Source organism: Capricornis sumatraensis, chromosome 4 (assembly GCF_032405125.1).
Source record: "Capricornis sumatraensis isolate serow.1 chromosome 4, serow.2, whole genome shotgun sequence".
In the NCBI taxonomy this organism is placed as follows: Eukaryota; Metazoa; Chordata; class Mammalia; order Artiodactyla; family Bovidae; genus Capricornis; species Capricornis sumatraensis.
In genome coordinates, this window is record NC_091072.1 from 29,499,900 (window position 1) to 29,524,478 (window position 24,579).

General features: G+C 38.5%; 1 protein-coding gene across 7 annotated transcripts in view; it reads left to right on the plus strand.

The window, feature by feature from the left end:
• SORBS2 (sorbin and SH3 domain containing 2) overlaps positions 1–23,338 on the plus strand; it is a 212,567-nt gene extending 189,229 nt beyond the window's left edge. For all 7 annotated transcript variants that reach the window (XM_068970137.1, XM_068970143.1, XM_068970142.1 and 4 more), the window contains 3 exons: positions 14,699–14,748; positions 18,757–18,863; positions 21,233–23,338. In XM_068970137.1, the coding sequence (XP_068826238.1) occupies positions 14,699–14,748; positions 18,757–18,863; positions 21,233–21,294 (219 nt within the window). In that variant the 3' untranslated portion in view covers positions 21,295–23,338. The remainder of the gene's footprint in view (positions 1–14,698; positions 14,749–18,756; positions 18,864–21,232) is intronic.
• The last annotated feature ends 1,241 nt before the right edge of the window (positions 23,339–24,579 follow it).

Genomic DNA, 24,579 nt, shown 5'->3' on the forward strand with positions numbered 1-24,579 from the left:
ATTTCTGCTTTTAGTAGAGTAGAATCCAATTTAATACTTTTAGAAGATAAGATAATTATATGATACTTGTACTACAGGTATACTTTTTGTGATATAGGTATCTCAGGGTACTCGATTTAACTTGAAGCAAGCCCATGGTAAGGCTAAGCACTTTGAACCCATTAACAAGTATATTAGTGCCTGTGGTGGTAATGGCATTGGAGTGGTAGTAGTGAGAGGTGGTAATGGTGGTAGTAATGGTGTAGTGGTAGTCATGACAATAATGGAATTTAAAGACCTTTCTTCCTCAGCCACGCCATATTCCTGGCACTAAAAGGTGCTATGTAGCCTTTAGTCTTAAATCTTCTATAAGGATGCCCATAAATGTTTTGTGACGCTTTGTCTCATTTATCCCACCCCACGGTGACGTGACATCACATTTCCTTTTTTTAAAAAAATCTAGATGAATTCATTAAACCCCATTCTGCTTATAGGATAGAAGTTAAAATTAAGTGCAGAATGCACTGGGCGCTGATCCATACTAAGGCCTAAGGACCAAGAGTGCTGAGTGCACCAGTGACATGTCATTCAAAACAGTCAGCCAGAAAGGGCAATCTCTCCTAAAGACTTTTTTCTTTCCAAACCCCAGTCATCTACTTGGAAAGAGCCAAAGTAAAATGTCTTTCGCCAGCCTCTCAAATACTTAACATGTGTAGCATATAACATTCTTCCTACTCCAAAAGCAATATATAAATGTATTAGAATGTTCCTAAGCACATGTCAAGAACAGCTTTTAATGAATAAAAATTCTGTTTTGTTCAGTACATCCAAAATGCAGTGGTAATATTAAGATATACAGAAGTATTTTTTTGTACTTCGGGAGATTAAGTTTCATAAATTAGACCTCCACTAGTTTACATAAAATGTCAAGCTTTTGAAAAAGAGAATGGAAGTCCTACCAGAAATTTACTCCTGTTCACATCTTATGCTCCCTTTCTGTGTAAACATTTACTTTGAATTTTTTTAAACTCTGAAGTAGTAGTTATGTAAGTTCAGTGTCATTTTGATCATAAGTTTCTCTTCTTAAAAAAATCTTTCTCAGAACTTATTCGTTTAGAAATGTGTTAGCGTATAATGATGTAAAAATATTTTATGCTATATGTTATAATCACCTCGCAACCGTAAGTGAGAAAATGATGAAAGTTCAAAAGATTTGGCACAGGAAGAACACTAAACAAATTCTGGGAATAAAAAAGGCTTAATTGTTGGTTTTCATCCTACATTAACATTATTCCAGAGTTGTTTATATTAAATCAATATCTAGAAACCTATTTTCAAAGAAGTAGTCTATTAAATCTCCAAATAATTTTCCTGGTTTTATCATCTCTATGACAGTTTTACCTTGTCATTTGACATTTAATGGGCCCTTTCCAAATGCTAGCATAGTTCAGATCAATCTTTAATTAATATGCTAAGGATTTTATGTATTTAAATTCAAAAGCTATCGGCCAATCTACACCATAGCATAACGTATTTTTTATATTCACCACCATGTCTTTCTTCATTTCTGTCTCTGTGTCTTGATGCATCATTTTCACTTTCACGTTTTCTTTAACGTCATAATCCCTGCTCATCTCTAAGCTGGCTTCCAGTGAACCACGCCCCCCTCTCTTGCACAAAGCTTCACATGACCCAGATAGCGACGCTCTCCAGGGAACCACCCTGGGGTGGCTGTCCCTGCCAGCCAAGGGTGCACTGGTAAATCCTTCAGCCCCAACGCCGCCTCATTTTCTGGACAAGTTCTTGGATGAATTAGAGAAGCTTGGTGCTTTAGCTTTACCAGCTGACCCAGCCAAACCAGATACCCCAGAGGAGATCAGCCTTGAGATTAAGGAGGACCCCTCCACACTCCCCCCATGGCCGCGAGCACCCACACCTGCCAAAGCCCGCTCCTCTCAGCTGCCTTTGCTCCATTCGGCTACGACCTCAGCTGCAGCGCAGCCTCAGGAGGCCACGATGCTCCCGGATTCTAGAAAAACACCTCCGAACAAGTCTGCAGATGTGACCAAAATGAGAGAGGGCTCCGCAGGCCCAGATAAGGTACTGGTGGTCCTAGGTGATAAGTTTGTGACCTCCGCACACCCTGGCCTGGGTCCCTTGCCCCAAACCCTCCCTGTCATTGGAGAGGAAGATGAGGAAGTCTATGAGGGGGTCAGGGCAGGCAACCGAAGAGGGCTGGAATCTCAAGATCCAGATGCCTTGTGCTGTGGCCGTGATGGCACAGAGGTGATGTCACACCTGCACATTGAAGAGGAGGATGAGGAGAGAAAAGATGACTGCCCAAGATATCCGATAGCCACCCTCACAGGCCCTAGGGCCCCTAAGGAAGACAGCAATGCAGCGAAAACCAGAGATGAGGTATTTTCATGTTGCCTAATTCCTGAAGAACTAACCAGTCTTACTTCAATTAGCTAGGACAGTTAATCATATTAATAAACATCAATTCTGACATTGTTTTAGATGGTTTTCACACAATAAACACAGCACCATGCAGTATAAGGGCAAGGTGGAAGGATGGATGAAAAACACATCAAATTTTAATAAGATGATATACATATGTATTGTTATTCTGTTATTCATTATTATAAATACATATTTAAACATTTTTATAAAGTCTAATTTTAATATTAATAATAATAGTTAATATTTGAGGTCTTATTGAGTTTCAAATAGTTTTCTAAGAATAATACATCTTTACTTTTCAAAACTCAATAGGGAGGGTAATATTATTTTCATCCCCACTATACAGATGAGGAAATTGATACACAGAGAGAGAGACTAGTTCACCTCCAGAGTGTAAAAACTAAATACCATTTCTTTGATATAATAGCAGTCTGAAAAAGAAGGAAGGAAAAAAAGAGAAAGAAAGAAAAGAAAAATATATATATACATGCCAGTTCCCTTTCAATTCTCTCTGAAGACGTAATTTTTTAAGTTGGTAACTACTTAAGAATTGGGTCCTGCATATTCACCTTACCAACAAAGAGCCTTGGGCAATGATTTTAATCAATAAAGAGAGGAGTGCTCTAAATATTTAAGCTTCTTGTAATCTTCTCTCTTCTAAAAAAGACAAAAACAAAAAACTTGATATACCAAATATTTAATCTGTGAATTAGAAAAGCAAATGTGACTACTGGCAAATATTAAAATTATGAAACCAAATCAATGAATCATATTCTGCTGCTAAGCAAGTCACTTTCTCCCATAGCTCCTCAACTTAGAAATCTTTTAAAATGACAGTTTTTTTCTTGTGCATTTCATTTATTTGAAACATTTTTCCATCATGAAAATCACTTTTAAAACCTCGTAATTTCCTATTAAGACCTTACCAATAACAAATGTAGAGGTATTTGGTCTATATGGGGTATTCTTGGGATTAAACAATGGTAAGTGTCCATTAGGTCACTGGACAGCCACAAAACCCTGAGTCTTGGCAGTTCCCCAGCCAGGTGAGGAAATGTCCAGTTGACCATTTCCAAAGAACCCAGCCATGCCTGCATTTGTATAAAATAAACACACTTTTTAGCAATAGAGGTCATTCATTGCAGTAAATCAAAAATATTTCTAAGTCACTTACTTAAATAACTTATTTTCCCTTCAATTTAATCAGTTTTAAGATGGGATTAGATATGTGGCTTGGTTCCTACGAACTGCTATTGCAGGCTGCAGGCAGCACCACTGGTATGGTGTTCAGGAAGCGGGTGCTGAGTTTCACAGCCAGTTCCCAACAAGCACGCACAGGCACAGAGGTCCTAACTTGACTAGCTTTGTAACAAACCTATTCTTCATAAATTGCGATCTACTTTACAAGCAAGTTACAGACAGTCATTGCAGGGTTTTACACTTTTTTCCCTTCATGGTTAGAAGGCCCCACCTCACAAACACCTTATAAAATTGTAGACTATGGGAATGCTGATCTCCAGCCCCTCATGAATCAGAAAAATGAAACTGATCAAACCCACTGGGAATTTTGAATCAAATTCAGAAGTTAGTGCTTTCAAAGCAAGAAGTTGTCATAAATGTCATACACCCAGGGTATGTAGTAACTTTAAAAATATTTAGGTGTGTTGGGGGGCGGTATTCTCTGAAAAGCATGTAACCTCCTCATTCTGGACACAAGCATAATTGCATCTTGTCTTTCCTCAATATTTAAGCCATCTTCATTCTCTTCGGGACATCGAATGTCTACATCTTTTCCCAGCTGTCTGCTTTCCTCCCCTCCCTTTCATTCCTCCTTCGCCACTGTCTCTGACCTGGTCCCCACATTCTCTCAGCCTACCCAGCCCTACTCATCTCCGCTCCTCCCTAAATACTCTTACCAACAGGAGATAAGTTCACCACAATTAAAGGTAACTGCATCTTGAGTGTGGTTTATTGCATGTCTTTCAATGAACTTCATTAATTAAATGTATGTCTTTAGAGTCATGTTGTCTTACAAGATCTAAAAAGTCATTCAATTTTGGTTGCTAACTTTTAACATCATTAGCATGGCCTCTGTCTGAAAATTTGAAAGATATATTTGCACAGCAGCTGTACTTAAGAGTGAGGAGAAAAACAAGCTAAACTTTGTATAGTAATAAAATGTGATTGTTAGACTTTTTCTTTTTTTAAGTTGAGGATCAGCAGGAGAACCATCCCCGTTTAAAGGCATCAGCTATATGCCTGTCATCTTCTGTCACATCTTAGTGGGCTCGTTGCCTCCCGTTTCCCAACTAATCAGCAGGTTCAGCAGAGCCTGAGGGTTGGATGATCTTTGACACTGACTCTCTTGAGCCTTGTTCTTCCACAAAATTGCAGGAAACTAATGAGGATGTGGGAAGGAGGTTTCTTTTGTAGCAGTTAACAAAGCACCCATCTCTGAGACTTGCAGGCCGGCGGGTGGCTCTGCTGGTGTTTAACTCCCTCTTAGGATACTGTGATAAAAGATTTTTAACACAATTAATAACTGACCTTGGAAAGACATTTAATGAGAACCACAGCATGAAATCAATCCATCACAGAAAAGTTTTACTTCTGTGTTCAGAACGATCCTCAAAACCTTTTCCTTTACACAAAAGGACTTCAGATAATGACTCATCCTCGCATGCAATCTTCTCCACTTGGAATGAGAGCCTCTTCAGATAAGGAAAAAAATGAAGCAAAACGAAGGCTCTGGTAGGGTCATGTTTTTGAACTATTAATAGAAAGCACCAACACCTAAGAAATGCCATTTATGCAATCTTCCAAACCCCAATCACCAAATCTATCTGCCAAAATAGTCCATCTATGTGAATTTTATCTTACTTAGAAAAGTAATCTTTGGAAGGTGGGGCGGGGGGGTGGGGAATGTAATATATTTTAAAGACTAATTGTTCTTTGCCCTTTAAGGTTTTATCTTAGCTGGCAGGAAATAATTAGGAAATTTTTAAAATAATAATAATTCTTTAGATAAGGTCTAAGACTAAGAATTTGCCTTCTCTATGTGTGTGTGTGTGGTTTTCTTTTAGAGCCAAAATATTTATTCCTTGCCTTTCCCTACCTGTTCTTCAGCCAATTGGTTAGCCAATAAGTGGGCAAGTAACTTGAGAATCAGAGTTCTCTAATTTAGAGAGATGGAACACTCACCATTGTAGTGTCAAGGACAAAACCAGAATTTAAACAGGTATATTCTCCTGCAAGAACCAAGCTCATCTCATACATTCTCTATGTCTCAGTTCATGAAATGATATGAGACCATGGAGATATTCATAGTAACTATGTTTTCAAAGAATACTTAAATAATTAATTCCAGAAAAAATTAAGTTATTTTTCTCCTTTTATCTCATATTTGAGAGCAAATGTTAATTTTAATCCCCTATTGAGTTTTTTGAGACTCTTATAAGTCAATTTTTTTATTCATAGAAAGAATACAAGTCAACTGAATTTATGCTTGTAAGTGTAGATACAAATTGAATCAACTACAAATTTTAGGCCATTATTATGGAGAAGGAAATGGCAACCCACTCCACTATTCTTGCTTGGAGAATCCCAGGGATGGGGGAGCCTGGTGGGCTGCCGTCTATAGGGTCGCACAGAGTCAGACACGACTGAAGCTACTTAGCAGCAGCAGCAGCAGCATTATGGTTTAATCCACATCTGACACAGTAAAAATTGACGTGAATCCTTTAAGAAGGCTTCCTAGTTCTCTTGTTTCAAGAATGTTAAAAATTATGCTTGTTACAAAGAAGAAAAGTAACCTAGCACTAAAAACAAAGAGAAAATAAAATGGCAATAATGTTTTAGTAGGCATAGTATAGTATGTATGAAACCATTATAACATTTTTATCAATACTTGTCAACCACTATTTTACCTAACCCATATTAATTTAATGCAGTTTTATTCTTCGAAAGTATTTTCTGAGATAATATGTCTGTCACATGCAATGCAAAATCATTTGTAAAAGTTGCCACTACTTTATATATTATAGAAGACTGAAATGTACATATAAAATAAGAATTTGATACATAAATCAGAATCCAATATTTTTTCTAGTCTTTGAGCATCTTTTTGAAAATAATGTTTTGCAAAAAGGAATTATTATAATCCTCAGCTTGGATGTAAGTTGAACTTCCAATTCTATGTAAAACTCTTTTGTAAAAATCCGTGTAGCCCATGGATTCAAACTGCAGTGGAGGTGCTTTGTAAAGAGATAGAAAAACTCTTTGTTTTTTTTTTTTTCCCCAAGAAACTCAGTTATTATGGTACCATAAGGAAGTCTCCTCACCTTAAAGCCATCCCAGCAGAAGGTGATCCCCTTGAACACAGTTTCCAATGTGAAATTAAGTCCTGATTCTTCCTAATATGTTCAAATGATCTTTCCAGCTGTTTATCCACATCATTCCAGTGCTACTTTTTTTTTCTATGACTCTTGATGTTTATAGAAACCTCATATTAGTCAAGATTGGGGCAGCTGCAGTGCCAAAAAACTCAAAATAATTAGGTAGAAGTATATATTTCTTATGCATAAATGTAGGGCATCCAGGATTGGTATGTTGCTCTATATTTATCAGGAGACTCCATTTTATTTTGGCAAATCACCATGCTCAATGAAAACCTTCCAGCTGGTGGTCCAAAGTGGCTGCAGCAGCTCCAACAGTCCCTTCCTCAAACCAGCTAGCAGGAAGAAGAAAAGAGGAGGGGAGTTTATGCTTTCTTTCTTGAAGGACATTTGCTAGTAATTGCACATATCCCATCTGTCAAAACTTATCACATGAGCACATCTAGATACAAGGAAGGCTGGAAAATAAACTTTATTCAGAATGGCCGTGTGCCTACCTGACATTCAGGATTCCATTACTGGGATGACAAAGAAGAGAATGGATATTGGATAATGTGAAGCATTCTCTGCCCCAAGACTTAAAAGAAAAGTGCCTGATGCATTTCATCCCCAGAGACTGAAGATAGGAGGTCAATCATTACTAACTATTATGAGATTTGAGAAAACCACATGCTTTTATTTAAAAGTCCTTTAGTCCTGCTAAAGTTCCCATAGTACAGTACAGTGGTAATCACTCAGTCATGTCCAACTCTTTGTGACCCCGTGGACTGCAGCCCTTCAGGCTCCTCTGTCTATGGAATTCTCCAGGAAAGAATACTTGAGTGGGTTGCCATTCCCTTCTCCAGGGAAGATCTCCAGGGGATCTTTCCGACTCAGGGATCAAACCCTGGCCTCCTGCATTGTGGGCAGATTCCTTACCATCTGAGCCAACAGGGAAGCCCAAGGTTCCCATAAGCCAAATCAAATACTAGACAATACACTGCTGGGTTCAGTCCATGAATGGACAGAAAATCAGACAGGCACACAGGAAAGGTTAGCTTTTTCACTGTTGTATTAAAAAATGCTACTTTGAAGGAACATCAAAACAGTCACAATGTGTTGGGAGTTAGAACAGCATTCTGAATTATATTTCACCATTTCCTCCAGAAAAGCCATATTTTGTTCGTATGTGTCTTACTAGAAAGTTTGCCTTTGACAAATGATTGATACCATCTATGAAATCTGATGGATATTAAGTGAAATGTCCCTGGATCTTACCTTGGATCTATTCAAACAAACACAAAGAAAACAGGTCAGATCTGAGAGTCTCTAGAAACCAATCGTTAAGCATTTCAACAGACATAAACTTCTTGCAGGTGCATATTGCATGCCATGCAATATTGCATTCAGACATCTTCCCTATACCAATTTCCCTCCATAAATGTCTCTCTGCTCTGCCCGTGAGTTCCTTATTAAGGCAGCAACTGATGCTTGTGTAGTGAAAACTCTGGGCCACCAAGCGAGCTGTCTGCGGACCGTTAACCTTCTGGCTCTGTTATTCGGGAGTTTGGCATGCTGTGTGTGCATGGGGGGAACAAAAAAGAAACCAGAAAGCTCCTCTGAAGGCTGGATAATAAAGACGAGAACTAATCAACTTCTTATGGCTTTTCCAGGCTGATTTTAAAAGCGAGGTATTTGTCCTGGGTAAGCCTCCGCGTAGCCCAGTGATGTCCAGGAGGACCTCCGGCTCCCCTGTCAGAGGGCTCGGCGGTTCCCACAGGGTAGGGTCAGAACACCCCGCCTTGAGCCAGGCTCCTGGCCACCCCTCCGCCCTCGGCGGGCTGGCTCTTCCTTAGTGGTCATTGCCATACTTTGCCAGGGAAGTAGGACTGGACGTACCCTTGAAAGGAGATGATCTATTGATGAAAAGCTACGAAGTCAGATCAACACGGAAATCCTATCCTGCGTCTGTGAGCAGTGTGCTTCTCTTTTATGCGTGTGTGCAAGCCTGCCAAAAGCCAAAAAGACATGTCCCAATTCTCCTCGGTACACAAAAGGGCGTGGCACATGTTGTCTTCAATCCCCCCATCTCGTGTGAATCACCGCTCTCCCACCGCTATTTTTAGTGCAAAGAATAAAGCTGCTGCCAATCACATACTGAACTTACACCCTTCGGGGCATGTCTGCTTCTGGGTGGTTCAGTTTATTTGGATTTCCTTTAATCCATGATCCTTGTTGTAAAATATCTTCTTGCTTTGCTGGCATGTGCTGCATTCGCTCCATGACCCTTTCAAGCCAATGCTACTTCTCTGGGTTCCAGGGTCTCCCAGTCTCTTGAGAGCTTTTAATGAACTTAAAGGTCAGATTACATTCCCTTTGACTACTTAGTTCTGTAGCATCAACAGCCCTTGAAAATAAATTGATTCTAACTGGTGCCATCAGTTCTGAGAATGACAGTGGAGGAGTTTGAGAATTCTCATCTCTGCATAAGTCAGTCCTCTCCCATTTCTATTGTAATGGATGCTGGTCCAATCTCACATGTTTCATCACATGATGAAGTTGTGGTTCTGCGGGCTTTTGCTTTTAAGGGCTTGATGGCAAAGATTTCCTTTTCTGTTTTTTAGAAATGTAGATACTTCTCTGTGTCTAGGCCATTTTTGTGCTTTTTGCTTTGCATAATAAGACCTGATTTTGCTTCTTTTGTTGCCATAGCGAATGAGGAATGTTGACTAGGAAAAAAGTCTCATGGAAGGGCTTTCCAGAGCCAAAACAAAAAGAGAGCATTTTCCAAAATTAATATGGCCCATCCATAAACCTCCTTGGGTCAGTGAGATGGTATGCTTTGGGTCACCTTAAGTTTTTTCTTTGCCAGATTTTTGCATTATGTGCTTATATGTTCTATTATACATGTTTGTATGAAACACAAATATTCTATATTCTTTAGATTTATGAAAAGTTGTATTTTTGCAATTTAAAAATAATTTAAATATTAAAACAATTGTATAATGTAAGAAAGAAAAATATATCTATAAACATGGTACTGTTATTAAGAGAATTTCTTTTTTTTTTTTTAATTCTGCTTGGAAAGTACCACACCTAACATTTTCCGGCGGAGGCTGGGGGGGTGGGGGGGGCGGGGATGAACTCTAGAACTGCTTATAGCTCTTTCCAAGATTTTTCCACATTAGTATTTAAAGTAAAGGTCAATATTTATGCAAGAATTATCTAATTTTAGGACAGATTTATTATCTGAACTAGAAAAGTATATATTTTACTGATACCAGAGATTCTAGGATATTTCAGACCAGCTTTCTTATGCGCAGTGGTTTGTGGTTGGTTCTGGCTTCGAAATTAGCATGTGTTTAAAACCTGTCTCTCTTGTATCTGCTTTTGACATCACTAAAAAATGGCTACACTAGGAGAGGAAAAAAAGATGGCTACATTGTCAAGGAAAAAGCTAATATTTAGGATTCTACAAAAATATCGTTTCATTGAATTTTCTAATTTTTATTGTGCTCTTAAGACTCATTGTGAAGTGAAAGTCACTTAGTCGTGTCCAACTCTTTGTGACCCCATGCACTGTAGCCCACCAGGCTCCTCTGTCCATGGAATTCTCTAGGCAAGAATACTGGAGTGGGCTGCAATTTCCTTCTCCAGGGGATCTTCTGACCCAGGGATCGAACCCAGGTCTCCTGCTTTGCAGGCGGACTCTTTACCTATTGAGCCACCAGGGAAGCCTTGAATGTCACTAATGTATCTGGTTCTATATTTATCACAAAACCGCTAAGAAGTTATGAGTAATAGAAATGCCTGAGCAGATAGTGAAAATACAAATGAACACAGACCAAAAATACTGGTGGCTAAAGACCGAGCCTTTCTCAGAATTTAAAATCTGAGACAGGTCAGAAACAGAAATGAATATCTATTCCACATCGCTCTGTGGTCTTTAAAATAGCCTTTCAAAATGACTCCAGGCTGAAGGAACTTGGCGAGAGCTGTCCAAAGGCATTAACACTTTTTAACATGTTGCTGCCGTTACTCACCATTAGGTGGCAATAGAGTGCAGACACAGGTCTTTGCCTCAAGCTTTGTGCCCAGTTTCAACATCAGGAGGGGGAAAGCAAAAGACAGCCTCCCACAACAGTTCAGTTGAGTATCCACACAGAACATAAACACTTGCCTAAAGGAAGAAATTAAGATGTGACTTTAATAAGCCCACACTATCTATTCCATTATAAAGGAATCCCATTTCCACAGATGTCTTTCCCTTGTTACCCGTTCAGTTGTCAGAGAGCTGTGACAACGGACGTTGGTTAATTTCCAAGTGTCTCCATCATATAATAGCAATTAATTTTAAAACAATAATTAAACTTCATTTTTCAGGTCAGTAAACTAAAGCCCAAAGAAAATTTCTTAATACCACAAACAGGTAAGAAGAAGGAACTGAATTATAATTTTGACTCTCTATATTGGATTAAAGATGACTATAGTCAAAATTATAATTCAGTTCCTTCTTCTTACCTGCTTGTGGTATTAAGAAATTTTCTTTGGGCTTTAGTTTACTGACCTGAAAAATGAAGTATAATTATTGTTTTAAAATTAATTGCTTTTATGTGATGGAGACACTTGGAAATTAACCAACGTCCGTTGTCACAGCTCTCTGACAACTGAACGGGTAACAAGGGAAAGACATCTGTGGAAATGGGATTCCTTTATGGATTCCCTAAGGGGAACATGACCTAAACCATCACTGTGTCTGACTCCTTGATTTCAGCAATAAAGAAACTGAGGTGCGTATCCAAGGTCACACAGTTAGTCACTGCCAACGCCAGAAAGACACAAGCGTGCCCTCACAAGTACCTATACTGCTCACTCCTCTGTTGACCAAATACTTTTAAAATAAATTATTTCAGTTGGTGTAACTGGTCATCTTTCCTCCAAACTGGTTCCCAGGTATCCACATTCACATAGAGATGAGTCCTATCAAAGGTAACCTCAGAAAAGTTCTAAAACTCTCTATTATAATAGATACAGAACTTCTCTGCTAATAAAAGCTGTGATAAATCCTGGCCTGAGTATGTGAACAGTATAGAAAACTAGTGATTCAGGAAAAAAAAAAAAGTGGGGGTGGGTTCTTTAAAGGATATGAAGGAAGTATTGGGAAAGATTGGTTAAAAAACAAGGATGTTACTGGCTGACACACCCAGGAACGTGAATTATTAAGACACAGAGGCCCCTGGAATTAAGGTAGCCACATGATTCTGGCAAAAGCCTGACTTTCATAATTAGCAAAGAGATGGTTCATTTAAATGATTTAGGAGATGAGTTGAATTAAAGAAATTAACCTAGTAGAACTATAATGACAACACTGGAAAAGTGCTATATGGATTGTAATAAGTAAATTTTTTTAATGTTAACAATCTGATTTTCAAGTTGTATCCACATTTTAACAGAGGCAGCAGTGAAACTAGACCAACCAGTTTAACCAAGCACTGATGCCATGATGTAGAAGTGAAACTTTTACTCAACTCAAAAATATCAGAATGATTTAAAAGCGTGAAAATAGGCATGCCATTTTTAGAGCACAATGAAATATATTTTACAAAACATTTTCTCTTAAAGCAAGAACATATACTATTTTCTTATAACTTTGTTATGCACTGTAAATGGCGCTGTGACTTTTTGTGTGTGAGAGAATTAGTAGCTATCTTGGTATGAGATTTGAAACATGGCATTTTAGATGTTCTTAAGTTGCATTTTTAAATGTAGTATTTTTGAGAAACTAACACCAGCATTTGCAATATCATGTGGCTTGAATGCATAATCTTTGGCCTGAAATCTTACTCCTGGAAATGTGTTCTAAGGAATAGCTCAAAAGAAGAAAATACTCTTTGTATAAAAATGTTTATAGCTTTGATATTTATGATAGTGAAAAAGGCAAGATCAATCTTAATTTCAAAAGCAAAAAAGAGAGAGAGATGACTAAGACAATCAAAAAAGATATATATACATATGTGAGGGAACATTATTCTGCAGTGATTTAAAATGAAAAAGAAGACTGAGAAAAGGAGAGTGGAAATTATTATAAAACATAAATAGCAAGTGATAAATACAAATCTTATTTCTGCACAAAATTATATAAGATATATATGTAATATATCATATATATATGATTGAACAAAAACTTGAAGAAATGTAGGCTTAAGAATGACTTAACTTTACCTCTTCGTTTATTTAAGTTGATTTAGTCTTAATCTTTAAATAGTATATTTTATAATTTTAATAATAAATACATTGTTAGTTATTTTATATTTATGTACAGGCTAAGTATTATACTCTTAAGCCATACATGTGTCCAACAATTTTTATCCACTCTTTAATCTTACACTTATATATTCCATGCATAGACTGTTGAGTGAAATTTCTAAGAATATTGCTGGTAAATATTAGGTTCCAATTAACTGAAAGCTTGACGTTTTAGTAGTGTAGTTCAGTTCAGTCGCTCAGTTGTGTCTGACTCTTCGCGACCCCATGAATCGCAGCACACCAGGCCTTCTTGTCCATCACCAACCCCTGGAGTTCACTCAGACTCACATCCATCGAGTTAGTAGCATAGTAACAAGCACCTAGTCTTCTATGTAAGACAGACAGCTTGGATGGGAAGGGGACGGATGAAGAATGCAGGAAGGGAGCAGGTTATAGACTTGTAGACTGAAAGAAACCCCAGAGTCACCCTCCATTCTTGAATCAGTGGGGTTTCGATGGACAGTTTTCAGGGGGGAATTCCCAGTCTCTCAGTTATCCATTTATAACTCCAGGATCCAGGAACTGACCCTGAAGTCTAATGTCAGGGATCTAAGATCTAATCATCAATAAGGAATCACTTTTATAATTGCCATGCAATTTGTCATTCAGATTCTGATTTATCTCATTTTTACCACATAGCCATCATTTATTAGAGAATGGTTTTGAAGTGTGTTGTGAATGAACTGTGATGCTTTTTTCCCCCTCTAAAAGGTAACATTTAGACAGTTGGTATAAATGACATTGAGTTTACATATTCCAGAAACGTGTTAACTTTCATTCATTGAAGTATTTATGTGGATATATGGGATTCAAAGGCTTGTCATTTCCAATATTATAAGTATCTATTACAGATACTGGTCTTGATGCTTAGTTTAAAAAGAAAGGAAACTCTTTTGAGAGTTCAGTGCACTGGGAATTTCTACCAATATTTCTCTTCTCAGGTAAAATGTTACGTGTTACCTGGATATTGTTTGTTACATGCAATTTAAAACTCTCTGTTTTCTGTTTTTAAAAATGCATGTGTTTCCTCCACATTGAGAACAGAGAGTGTTAATTCAAATGTAGCATGGCATGTCTGCCTCTTGACATGTTCCTCTGTACCGTATGTGAAAATGTTGTCTGTGAAGGAAAAGTATATTAGAATGAATGTGGATACTTTGCTGTTAAGACTACATGTGGTTTATTTTTTGCTTGTTTGAGAAAATGCTGAAGAATAAGGTTGAATGAAGATGTCCAAACTCCCCAGTCTAGTTATTTGGTGTCTTATGTTCTTGCCATTGTTCCTGGCCTTTGAAAAATCAATGGGACTGAGTCTTCCTTAAAGCTTGAGCAGACGAGATTGCAGATACGTTTCAAACATTTGAACTTTGGTTATTTCAACTTAATTTAAAGCACCCTTCAAAATATTTTAATTATGAATCCTGTAGAAACCCTTTATTTGGTTTTTCTTTTCTTCCTCTTGGTTTTTTACAACAGGAAATATTAAATGTCAAGAAAAGTGCCATGCCATTATCCAAATTATCTTTTAATTAGTACCAGTTTAAGCATTGATTACATTGAAAATCATTTCATTTCAGCCACAGCGTCCTGTGTTTACTCATGAAAACATTCAAGGTGGGGGGGAACCGTAAGTATTCTTCTTATCTTATAAACTTGAGACTAACCTTGACCCGCAAAATGGACCATTGATGTACCATGAGTGAGGATGATACAACTTTGCACATGAAAGAGACCAGAGGAACTAACACGAGATAAGACCTCCCAGATTAAGATTAATTGCAATAACTTCCATCTTTCACAACAGAGAACAGAAGCTACTTTTGAAAAAAATCCATGATTTTGCAAAGATTGATTTATGCACTAGAAAAACCTTCCAATGCTGTAGTGATTCCTAAGGTTTATGAATCTGTCTCTCTCCCTGTTCTACTCAGCATGTAGATTTTAGTAACTGCAGCCTTAAAGACACTGAAAATGTTCTAACATTGTTTTTATACATATTTGAAAAGCAAGAGATTGTCAAAGTAGACCTACAGTGATAAGTTAGTGACATAATTCCGAAGTTCCAGAATGTTGGAAATGTCAGTCTTAAAACATGCATTGTTATTCAGTTATGTGATGTTTACACAAAGGACCAGGAAAATAAATGCCTTTCACACCTTTCAAATCGCCACCTCCTGATACTAAGTCAAACCAACCCTGAACGTGTCACATACTGTCTTTAAGGTTGTCTTTCTGTTCCATTTTGCCCAAGGGAGACATTCAGAGGTTATCCACTTCCTGTTGGCTGTTGCCTCTCTGAGTCAGGAGCGAGCCCCGGGGAAGGGGCAGTTACAGGGCTAAACCTTGTCGGGCTGAGCTGAGGATACATAGTGCGCCCCCTGCTGGCTGGCCAAGTTCCACTCCCCTCAGTTCAGTTCAGTTCAGTCGCTCAGTCCGACTCTTTGCGACCCCGTGGACTTCAGCACGCCAGGCTGGAGCAGAGCAATCCAACAGGGCCTGGCGATCTCCCAGCCATTAGTCCCTCCTCACTGCTCACATACCTGGTGCTTAGCTAAAAGCACAGGCCTCAGAAACCATCTCTAACACCAAACTAGCTCTCACTGGGTACAACTAGAGAAATTTTTGTTAATGAAAAGAAAAGGTTTGGAGGAACAAATCATTTAAATTTTCATTTAGTTGGGGAAAAAAAGTTTAAGTACAACCCTTAAGTCTAAACGTTGACTTTCTGTTCTTTTTTACACAACTGACTATGAGATGAATCATAGAGAATAAATCCAAGACTGATTAAGTTTACTGCACTGCATCATCAATGTATTATATTACCAGCTTTTAATCAATTTATGGATTAGGATATAGGTGATGTTACTCTGTTTCATGTCATATGGAGTTAATACTCACGTGTTTATGAGCTCACAGGCGGGAGAAGGCACATTTTCAATGCCCTGCTTTGAACATTAGAAAAATTCTTTATTAAGTTTCTATTTGATTACAATGCCAAGTATAGCTTGTTGTTGTTCAGTCGCTCAGTCATGTCCGACTGTTTGCGACCCCATGGACTGCAGGGTATCACTTAATCTCTTACATTCAAGAAATAGGTTTTGATTGAAAATAGGAACAAAATGTTATCATGTCACTCCAGAAGTATGGTAAAATATGTTACAGAAAAAGCTGCAAGTTATAGACAGAGTTTCATGATTGGACGAGCATTTCCTGTTTTAAAGACAAATTTCTTTCTGAGGCATCCTGACCCCACCACCATCATTCATCTCACCAATACATCCTTCAAAACAGCATTTTTTTTAAATTGTAATTTGACTGCATTTCCTGTCGTGCAACACTGATTTTGAAAGCCAACAGAGGCAGGAGGATTTCTGAAAGGTTTGTTTATGTTTCCATGAAACTTCCAATTTTCTTTTTTTTGGTGGTCTAATTAAACCAGAATGGTAAGTAAACTTTGACAAGCACACTGGTTTTCATCATGTTAAAGAGAAGTAGGAGTTCGTGCCAATTCTTTTTTTTTTTTTTTTTTTTTTTTCGCTCTTGGGACCTTGAGATTCTTCAAGCAGCTGGGACTTATGGCCTTAAATAGGCCTATTTCTGGGAGTGGTTGGAGATGGGCCTGGGTCAAGGCTGAAGCCTGAAGAGATCCAGTATTTCCCAAAGTGAGAGATGCAGTGTATATCCATAGACTTAGCCGCCCAGGAATGCCTATCTCCCTCAAATGTGAGACCAGAAAAGGAATGGTGGTGAAACTAACATCCCCCAGGGATGGACAAAAGACACCATTCCTCCACCTGAGCATCTTCAAATCAAACAAGAAAATAATCTGACTCCTCCAACCGGGGCTGGCCCCACGCAAATATCCAAATTAAGGAATGTTGGTTCTCAAGACCTCCCTGTCTATTTTGCCACTGCTCTAGGATTTAGGCTATCTTTCTTAGCCCTTCCCCACAACCAGAATCCTCTCTCCATAGAAGACCTCAAAACCCCAAGTGGCTAAAAAGGTTGACCCAGAGAAAACAGTGTTAACAGGGGACAAAATCCCTAACACTGGAATTCCAGGCTTTGCTCTCAGGCCAGAGAAGATAGTGTTTTCTAGGTGAGGCTGTTAGACACCACATCTTATCAGGTCTTGCCCCAGTACACCTTCCTCCAGTCCAGCTCTATCCAGACTCCCTCCTCCCGCAATCTAAAAGTGTAGAGAAGCCAGTGCGGCTGTCTCTGATCTGCCACATGACATTTGAGTTCAGGAGAGGGAGCAGTTTTGTTCTACCAGAGCTTGATTCTCTTGACTGAATGACGTAATCAAAACAAATCATTCTTGTTCCTGAGCAATATCCAATATTACCAACCTTTTAAAGTTGGCTTGAAAAAGTCCAAAGTGCCCTGAAATGTGGTTCTTATTTCCTCCTTTGGCAAAATTACATTAACTGTTAAGAAGAACAGCAGAAACAAATTCATTAACTTAAAAAAAAAATCCCCCTCACAATACTGGTAATATTTTAGTAGTAATATGACATTTTCATGTTAACTGCATATCAAATGCTTCCTGACCCTCTAAACTGCTAGAATCAGTGTCCTTCCAAAATGCCAGTCCATATTAATATGCCTGCTATTTTATTACCCCAAATTCTCTGAGTTTATTACTGACTGATGCCACCAAACTATATGCTCTCAAAGAATTCAAAGAAAGAAAGAAAAGTGACAGCATTCTATCAGTAATACTTTTACATACAATTATTTCAAGAGAGAGTTTTTACATTAAGCACAATTTTTCCAGGACCTTTTAAAAATGAATTAATGTCCTAACTCTGCTGCTTGAGATCACCACTTACACGGATGCAAACTACAAAATTAAACTATTTTGAAGATTTCCTCCCAGTAAAAAAAAATAAACTTCTCTTTTATAGTAATTTCCACACAGCAATATAAAAGCTTTATCTGAGATATTTTGTACATCTCAATTTAGAATCATTTGAAAATTCCACTTGCAAGTTGCAGTTCCTTGCTTCTGAATATGGCTAGTTAAAACTATAATTCCTTCTTGTTTTTCTCGGCCTTTTGGCTGAGATTGCAGACGGTAAAGCGTCTGTCTACGATGTGGGAGACTCGGGTTTGATCCCTGGGTTGGGAAGATTCCTTGGAGAAGGAAATGGCAATCCACTCCAGTACTATTGCCTGGAAAATCCGATGGACAGAGGAGCCTGATAGGCTACAGTCCATGGGGTCGCAAAGAGTCGGACACGACTGAGCGACTTCACGTTGCATAGCTGAAAAGTACACATACCACTTCTCTTATATTCTGTATTATCATTTAATGTCCAAATGATAGCTATCTATGACTATACAATTAAAGTGCAGGTCGAATTTATAAATGTTAAAATGTTTTAATACAACTCATGAATATTAGAATCTTCCATAAATTTTCCTCATTGTGAGTTCTGAAATGCTGTTAGAGTGGTCTAATTCTTATGAAAGCTTAACTACCTCTAGTTACTTTACAACCTAACCAAAGACTTATACTACCTAATTAATATGTTAAGGATAGATTCAAAGTAAAATAAATATTATATTCTTTCAGTAGTTTCATAGAAGTGCAAAATTTTTTTTAACACATGCATTTGTCTTGTTTAAGGTTTCAGGCTCTGTATAACTATACTCCTAGGAATGAAGATGAGCTGGAGCTCAGAGAAAGTGATGTCATTGATGTGATGGAAAAATGTGATGATGGATGGTTTGTGGGTATGTGTACATTTCCTTTCAGGCATTTGGCCATTTTATAATTTGCTTATGTTTGCTCCCATGCATGGTTGGATGTGATAGTCAAGCTTTCTTTGATTTCATAATGCCTTTATCTTTCACACATCCGTATGCATTATGTAATCCTAGGGCAACTGCATTTTGAACAGAGTTTAGTATTACTGCTTCAGATATATGTGGTTTCCTGCTGGTTTTATTTCCAAGTCAACTGAAAGAAGAAAATTTCTCTAAATAGCACCAACCAGTAAAGACTGAGATCTTAGAATAACAATGAGCTGTCCCCTAAATGAGAAACACGAATATTCTGGTTCAGCACAGAATGCTGGACATCAGTAGTGAGGATCTCATCAGATGAAAAACATCAGAGAAAACAGATGAAATGAACAACTCATGCTTGACTAGGTCTGCTGGAGGTGCCCTTTGTTGTTGTTCAGTCAGTCAGTTGTGTCCCACTCTTTGCGACCCCGTGGACTACAGCACGCCAGGCTTCCCTGTCCTTCAGTATATCCCAGAGCTTGCTCAAACTCATGTGATGGAGTCGGTGATGCCATCCAACCATCTCATCCTCTGTTGCCCCCTTCTCCTCCTGCCCTCAATCTTTCTCAGCATCAGGGTCTTTTCCAGTGAGCCGGCTCTTCACATCAAGTGGCCAAAGTATTGGAGCTTCAGCTTCAGCATCAGTCTTTCCAATGAAGACTCAGTGTTGATTTCCTTTAGGATTGACTGGTTTGATCTTCTTGTTGTCCAAGGGATTCTCAGGAGACTTCTCTAGCATCACAGTTCAAAAGCATCGATTCTTAGGCACTCAGCCTTCTTTATGGTCCAACTCTCACATCTACTGGAAAAACCTTAACTTTGACTAGAGGAACCTTTGTTGGCAAAGTGAGGTCTCTCCTTCTGAATACACTATCTAGGTTTGTCATAGCTTTTCTTAAGAATCCACTGACCCACTTTAGCTTCAATATGTGGTCCAAGTAGAGAGAGGTTCCATTCTTACCACATACAAAACAGCCCCATTCTTACCATCTTGAAAGAAAACTAGAGGTTTTCTGAGAAAATTTTTGTAGACAAGAGTATCATACACTAAGTCACAGAGGAAAGGGATAAAAAGGAAACAGATGTAGGAAGATGGAGACAGCTGATGGAGGTACGAAGGCTTTCTGTAGACAGGCCAGCTGTGGGGAAATAAAGGAACAAAGGCCACATTAGCAGCCACAAGCCTCTGCCTCTGTTTATATTAATTCCCCACTGAGAAGAAGAGTAAGATGGCTTACCTGCATAGGGATAAAGAAGATCAGTCATCAAACCAAGACAGTAAGCTCTAGAGGGTAAATGAGAAAGGGAAGTACAGAGACTTTGTTCACTCTACGTGAGCTGGGAAACCTAAGGAAGAATTTGGTACACTTGCTTTTCCAAAAAGCTTCAAAGGAATTACAATATTTGAATCCAAAGGCGATCATCATGATGGTCCTTTATGCATTTGGTTTTACTCCTCATATTAGAAACTTCCCCAGTGATAGAACCCTCACCTGCTAACGGTGGTCTGCCTTTTTTTCTTTAGTGATTTGGTAAGTTGTTCAAATTTTCTACATTTTATGAAGGACCCTGGCAGGGCTATTTGTAAATAAATGCTGTGGCATTCAGCATGATCGTCTATGAAATAACAAACCTGGGTGGTGATGGCATTCCTGATAAAGCTTTCGTGTTACACTGTGCTAAGGAGCCGTGACAGACCTCCTGCTCAGAGAATCAAGCCTTGGTGTGGGCCTTTTCCAGTCCATCCTATCCCACGGCCAGCCCCGTCTTTATTGAGAAGATTGTACCCACATGCATCTCCTCTTCCGCTCCTCACTCCTGTCTAGCAGCCTCAGTGATGGAGCCCCATGATACTCAAGTATCCTTGTTCTTAAAAACCCACCTCCCCGGCAAGATTGTCTCTTCCCTCAGACCTGAGCTTTTCTCTTTAGCCTGGTGTGATGGGAGCAGTTGGATGGCATCACCGACTTGATGGACATGAGTTTGAGCAAGCTCTCCAGGAGATGGTGATGGACAGGGAAGCCCAGCATGCTGCAGTCCGTGGGATCGCAGAGAGTCGGACACGACTGAGCAACTGAACTGAACTCAACTGAACTGATGGGAGCACAGCCTTTAAGCTTAAGAAGTGATGAAGGCATCGGGCAGTAGAGATTAGACTGCTGACTCTGTCATCCCATCCCTTCAGTGGGTCTCAGTTCTTTTCCAAACTCTGAGGGCTTGCTCTCTTAAGTGAGTTTCAAGCCCACTTGAACTGATGAACTGATATCTCACGGTTGTTACCTCCCCCCAATTTCATTTATCATTTCTATTTTCAGGAACCTCTAGAAGAACCAAATTCTTTGGTACTTTTCCCGGAAACTATGTCAAGAGGCTGTGAATCACTCTCCTGGTTATTTATGCCGCATTTCAGCAGCACATCTGCATAACCTTGCCTGAGAGATCCCGCAGGCCTCCTGCTGTAATGCCTTCCATTTCCAACAGAAGTCACCCACCGTCACCATCTCCACCTGCCACCAAACCACCAGCAACTGAACTGCCACGCCTTGGGGAGATGGGCGGATTAGTCTCCGTGTGAACGTGCATATTCCTGCTTTCTGCTCTAAACTTGGAAAAGTGGATCTGTGGCATCAGAAAGAAAACCCTATGCTTAATAAGGGTTGAGCAGTTGAGGCAAAAAAATAAGTGTCTCAAGGAGGCTCCCCGGTCCACTTTGAAAGCTGTTCTCCCTTCAGGCAACCAGAAGATTGTTTCTTGATACTTGCTGTGGTTCGCATTTTCACCTTCTTAGCTTGGCAGTATATTTTCCTTTCACGAGTTTGCCTAGTGTCCTGGTTTACACGATATGACAACTGTACTTCAACTATTGTTTGCCTGCACTTATCTGTTGTAATATGCACAGTGATTACAAAATCTAAAGTAAGAGTAGGAAAGTTAATTCGAATGAGTGTGATTTTGTTGAATTGAATGTGAGTTTCCAGTAGGAGTCTTTTCCTGCAGGTTTTTTTTTTTTTTTTTTGTACTTTTTAGAAGTGCAAACAATAAGTGAATAAGAGCCTTTGGTAATAATCATGAGAATATAAGAGGTTTAGCTAGACTACAAAAAAAATAACTATTGTGTTGTAAAGTTGCATTGCTATTTTATATTAAAATGTAATAATCAGCATAATGAACAATGAGCTCTTAGTGTTTTATTTATCTGATAAAAGTTAAATAAAAGCAGTGTTAGTGACAGGGGCAATGAATTATTCTAACATAGACACTTGAAAGTATGTGTAAGCAATATTCATAGGTAAGATTTCACTGTGTGTACACATACACATCTGAGATTGTATGAGAACAGACAATCCATATGCTATGTTGTACGTTTTATGGAAATGTAGAGGAATCTCACACATTATTTTATAGAAATAGAGTACTTTGGAAGCATCACAAGTATTAAGGCTGGTTTTAGTAAGGATTATGATCAATACAATTATTTTTACTATGACAGTTATTTTTCTTCTCTGGAACTCAGAATCCTGGCTACATTTGAGGACAGGAATATGTTGAGCCTGATTTTCCTGGTGTGTGTAAACTATTTCCTCGGAATACATTAGGCACTTTTTAGAGACAATGTTAAATCATTCAGGTTATATTTTCTGCCCTGAAGTAGAAACCTACGAGATGATATTGGGACCTGAAAGATTTAATGTGGTTAACAGTGCCTGAATTACGCATACCCCGAGAACTAGCTTTGTATTTCTTATGACTTTGCATAAGAACTATTCATATTTGGATCTTTAGCACCTTATAGATAAAACTTTTTACAGCATTTCTTCTGTGGACAGTGATTGATCTTTTCACAATGTACGTAGACTCTAGAATTTTGTACATACATTTGCTCTTTTTTTTGTACAGACTATTTAGTTGTTGAGAAGACAAGGGAATTTCCTAATTTGGTCTTTATCCTTCATTTAAACTAAACTAAAACACCTTCAACAGAGCATCCTTTACATCTCCCACAAATCATTATTATGACTCGGCAGTGCGATTCTGTAAGATAGCACTTATGCAAAAGTTTATGAATATAAGATTTTAGCAGCCAAACTAAAATGTATATAAATACTGATTATAGAGGAATTTCACTAGGAAGAAGGTAAAGAAATATCTTTGAGTAGCCTACCTTGATTATTGTCAAGTTCACAGCCAGCTTTATATTTTAAAGGCTTTGGGTTTGAAATTAGGTCAACTGCATGTGGCTTTGCTGATAAATGAATAATTACCTTTGATGCCATTTATGAGAGAAGACTTCAATATCTGTTGCTTGTCATACCTAAGAAAAATTAATGTTTCTACTCTCTGTATCTGATTTTAAAAGGAAAAATATTCATACCAAGCTTTTAGGTAATTGACTTCAAATTCTTACAAGCAAAGGTCATTGTGTTTTTCTTGAATAGACATCTAATAAATTTTGCTTGGACATATACTTCAGCCTTTCTTCTTGACATTTATCCTTACGTGAATTGTGTATTTTATTCCAACCTGTTAGATAAACTCAGATAACATGCATTTGCTCTGTGTTCTCTTGACTCACAAATGGAGAAAAGATGCATTTGGATCAGCTCAGATAAGAAATATTTTTTAAAACCATCACCAAAGCTCCTTTGCTAAATACGCTTTGGCTAAAGATTGTTCTTCAGCTAAAACAACACATTTTAAAATATTTCTGCCTCAAAAATAGCTATTTTTCTAAGGAGAAGTTAATTATAAGAAGTTGTAAGCTCTTTACAAATTCAACTATCTTCAGTTCAACATCCTTGCCCCAAAAAGCTTTATGACCATTGGCATGGCAAACTGTTAATACTCACAAGCACTCAATGAATCTCAAATTATGTGTTGCCATTGGGTGTCATTCCTTTATCTCAACAGATAGTAAGCAGCTAGCTCTCCCACTTGGATCCTTTCTAATAAACTGGAGTCCTTTCTGGCTCTATGTGCTTCAGCCCTCTTCCATATCTATCACTCACATACTCAGAAACACCATCGTTCCTCTGTTGGCAATTTAGTTATCATGTAGCTTCACCCAAACATCCACCCTGATCCCCTCTATTCCACTGGGTACTTTCCACCATGTATTAGCTTTCCACAAAGGTATGTTCCCATTGTATGAAGAATACGCCCTGTATTCTTCTTCTAATCCCTGGTTTTGTGAGAACATTTATGGGTCATTTAACCAGGTGAATCTGATCAAATGCAGGATGCTGTTGGTGAACTTTCTGCAAGAGAATCTGCCAAATGATTGGCACTCTAAATATGTAAATCTGGGATTTTATAAACCACGAGCATCAAGATCTGGACTTCCTTGTCTCACTGGAGAATTTTATCATCTGTGCTCCTCTGCAGAATCCATTGAGACGCAGCAGCAACTCTGTCAAAGCCCAAGCTCAAGAATGCCTAAACAGGGACTTCCCTGCTGGTCCAGTGCTTCTTAACCAGTGATAGATATCCGTGCTCTCAGTGCAGGAGGCATGGGTTTGATCCCTGGTTGGGGATCCTGTATGCCACATGGCACAGGTGGAAAAAAAAAGAATGAAAATAGTACAAAGAATTCCTAAACAGCTTTGGATTTTGCCCAGACTTCTGACTCAGCCATCCCAGCACTGCTGTAAGATCCACACTAGCC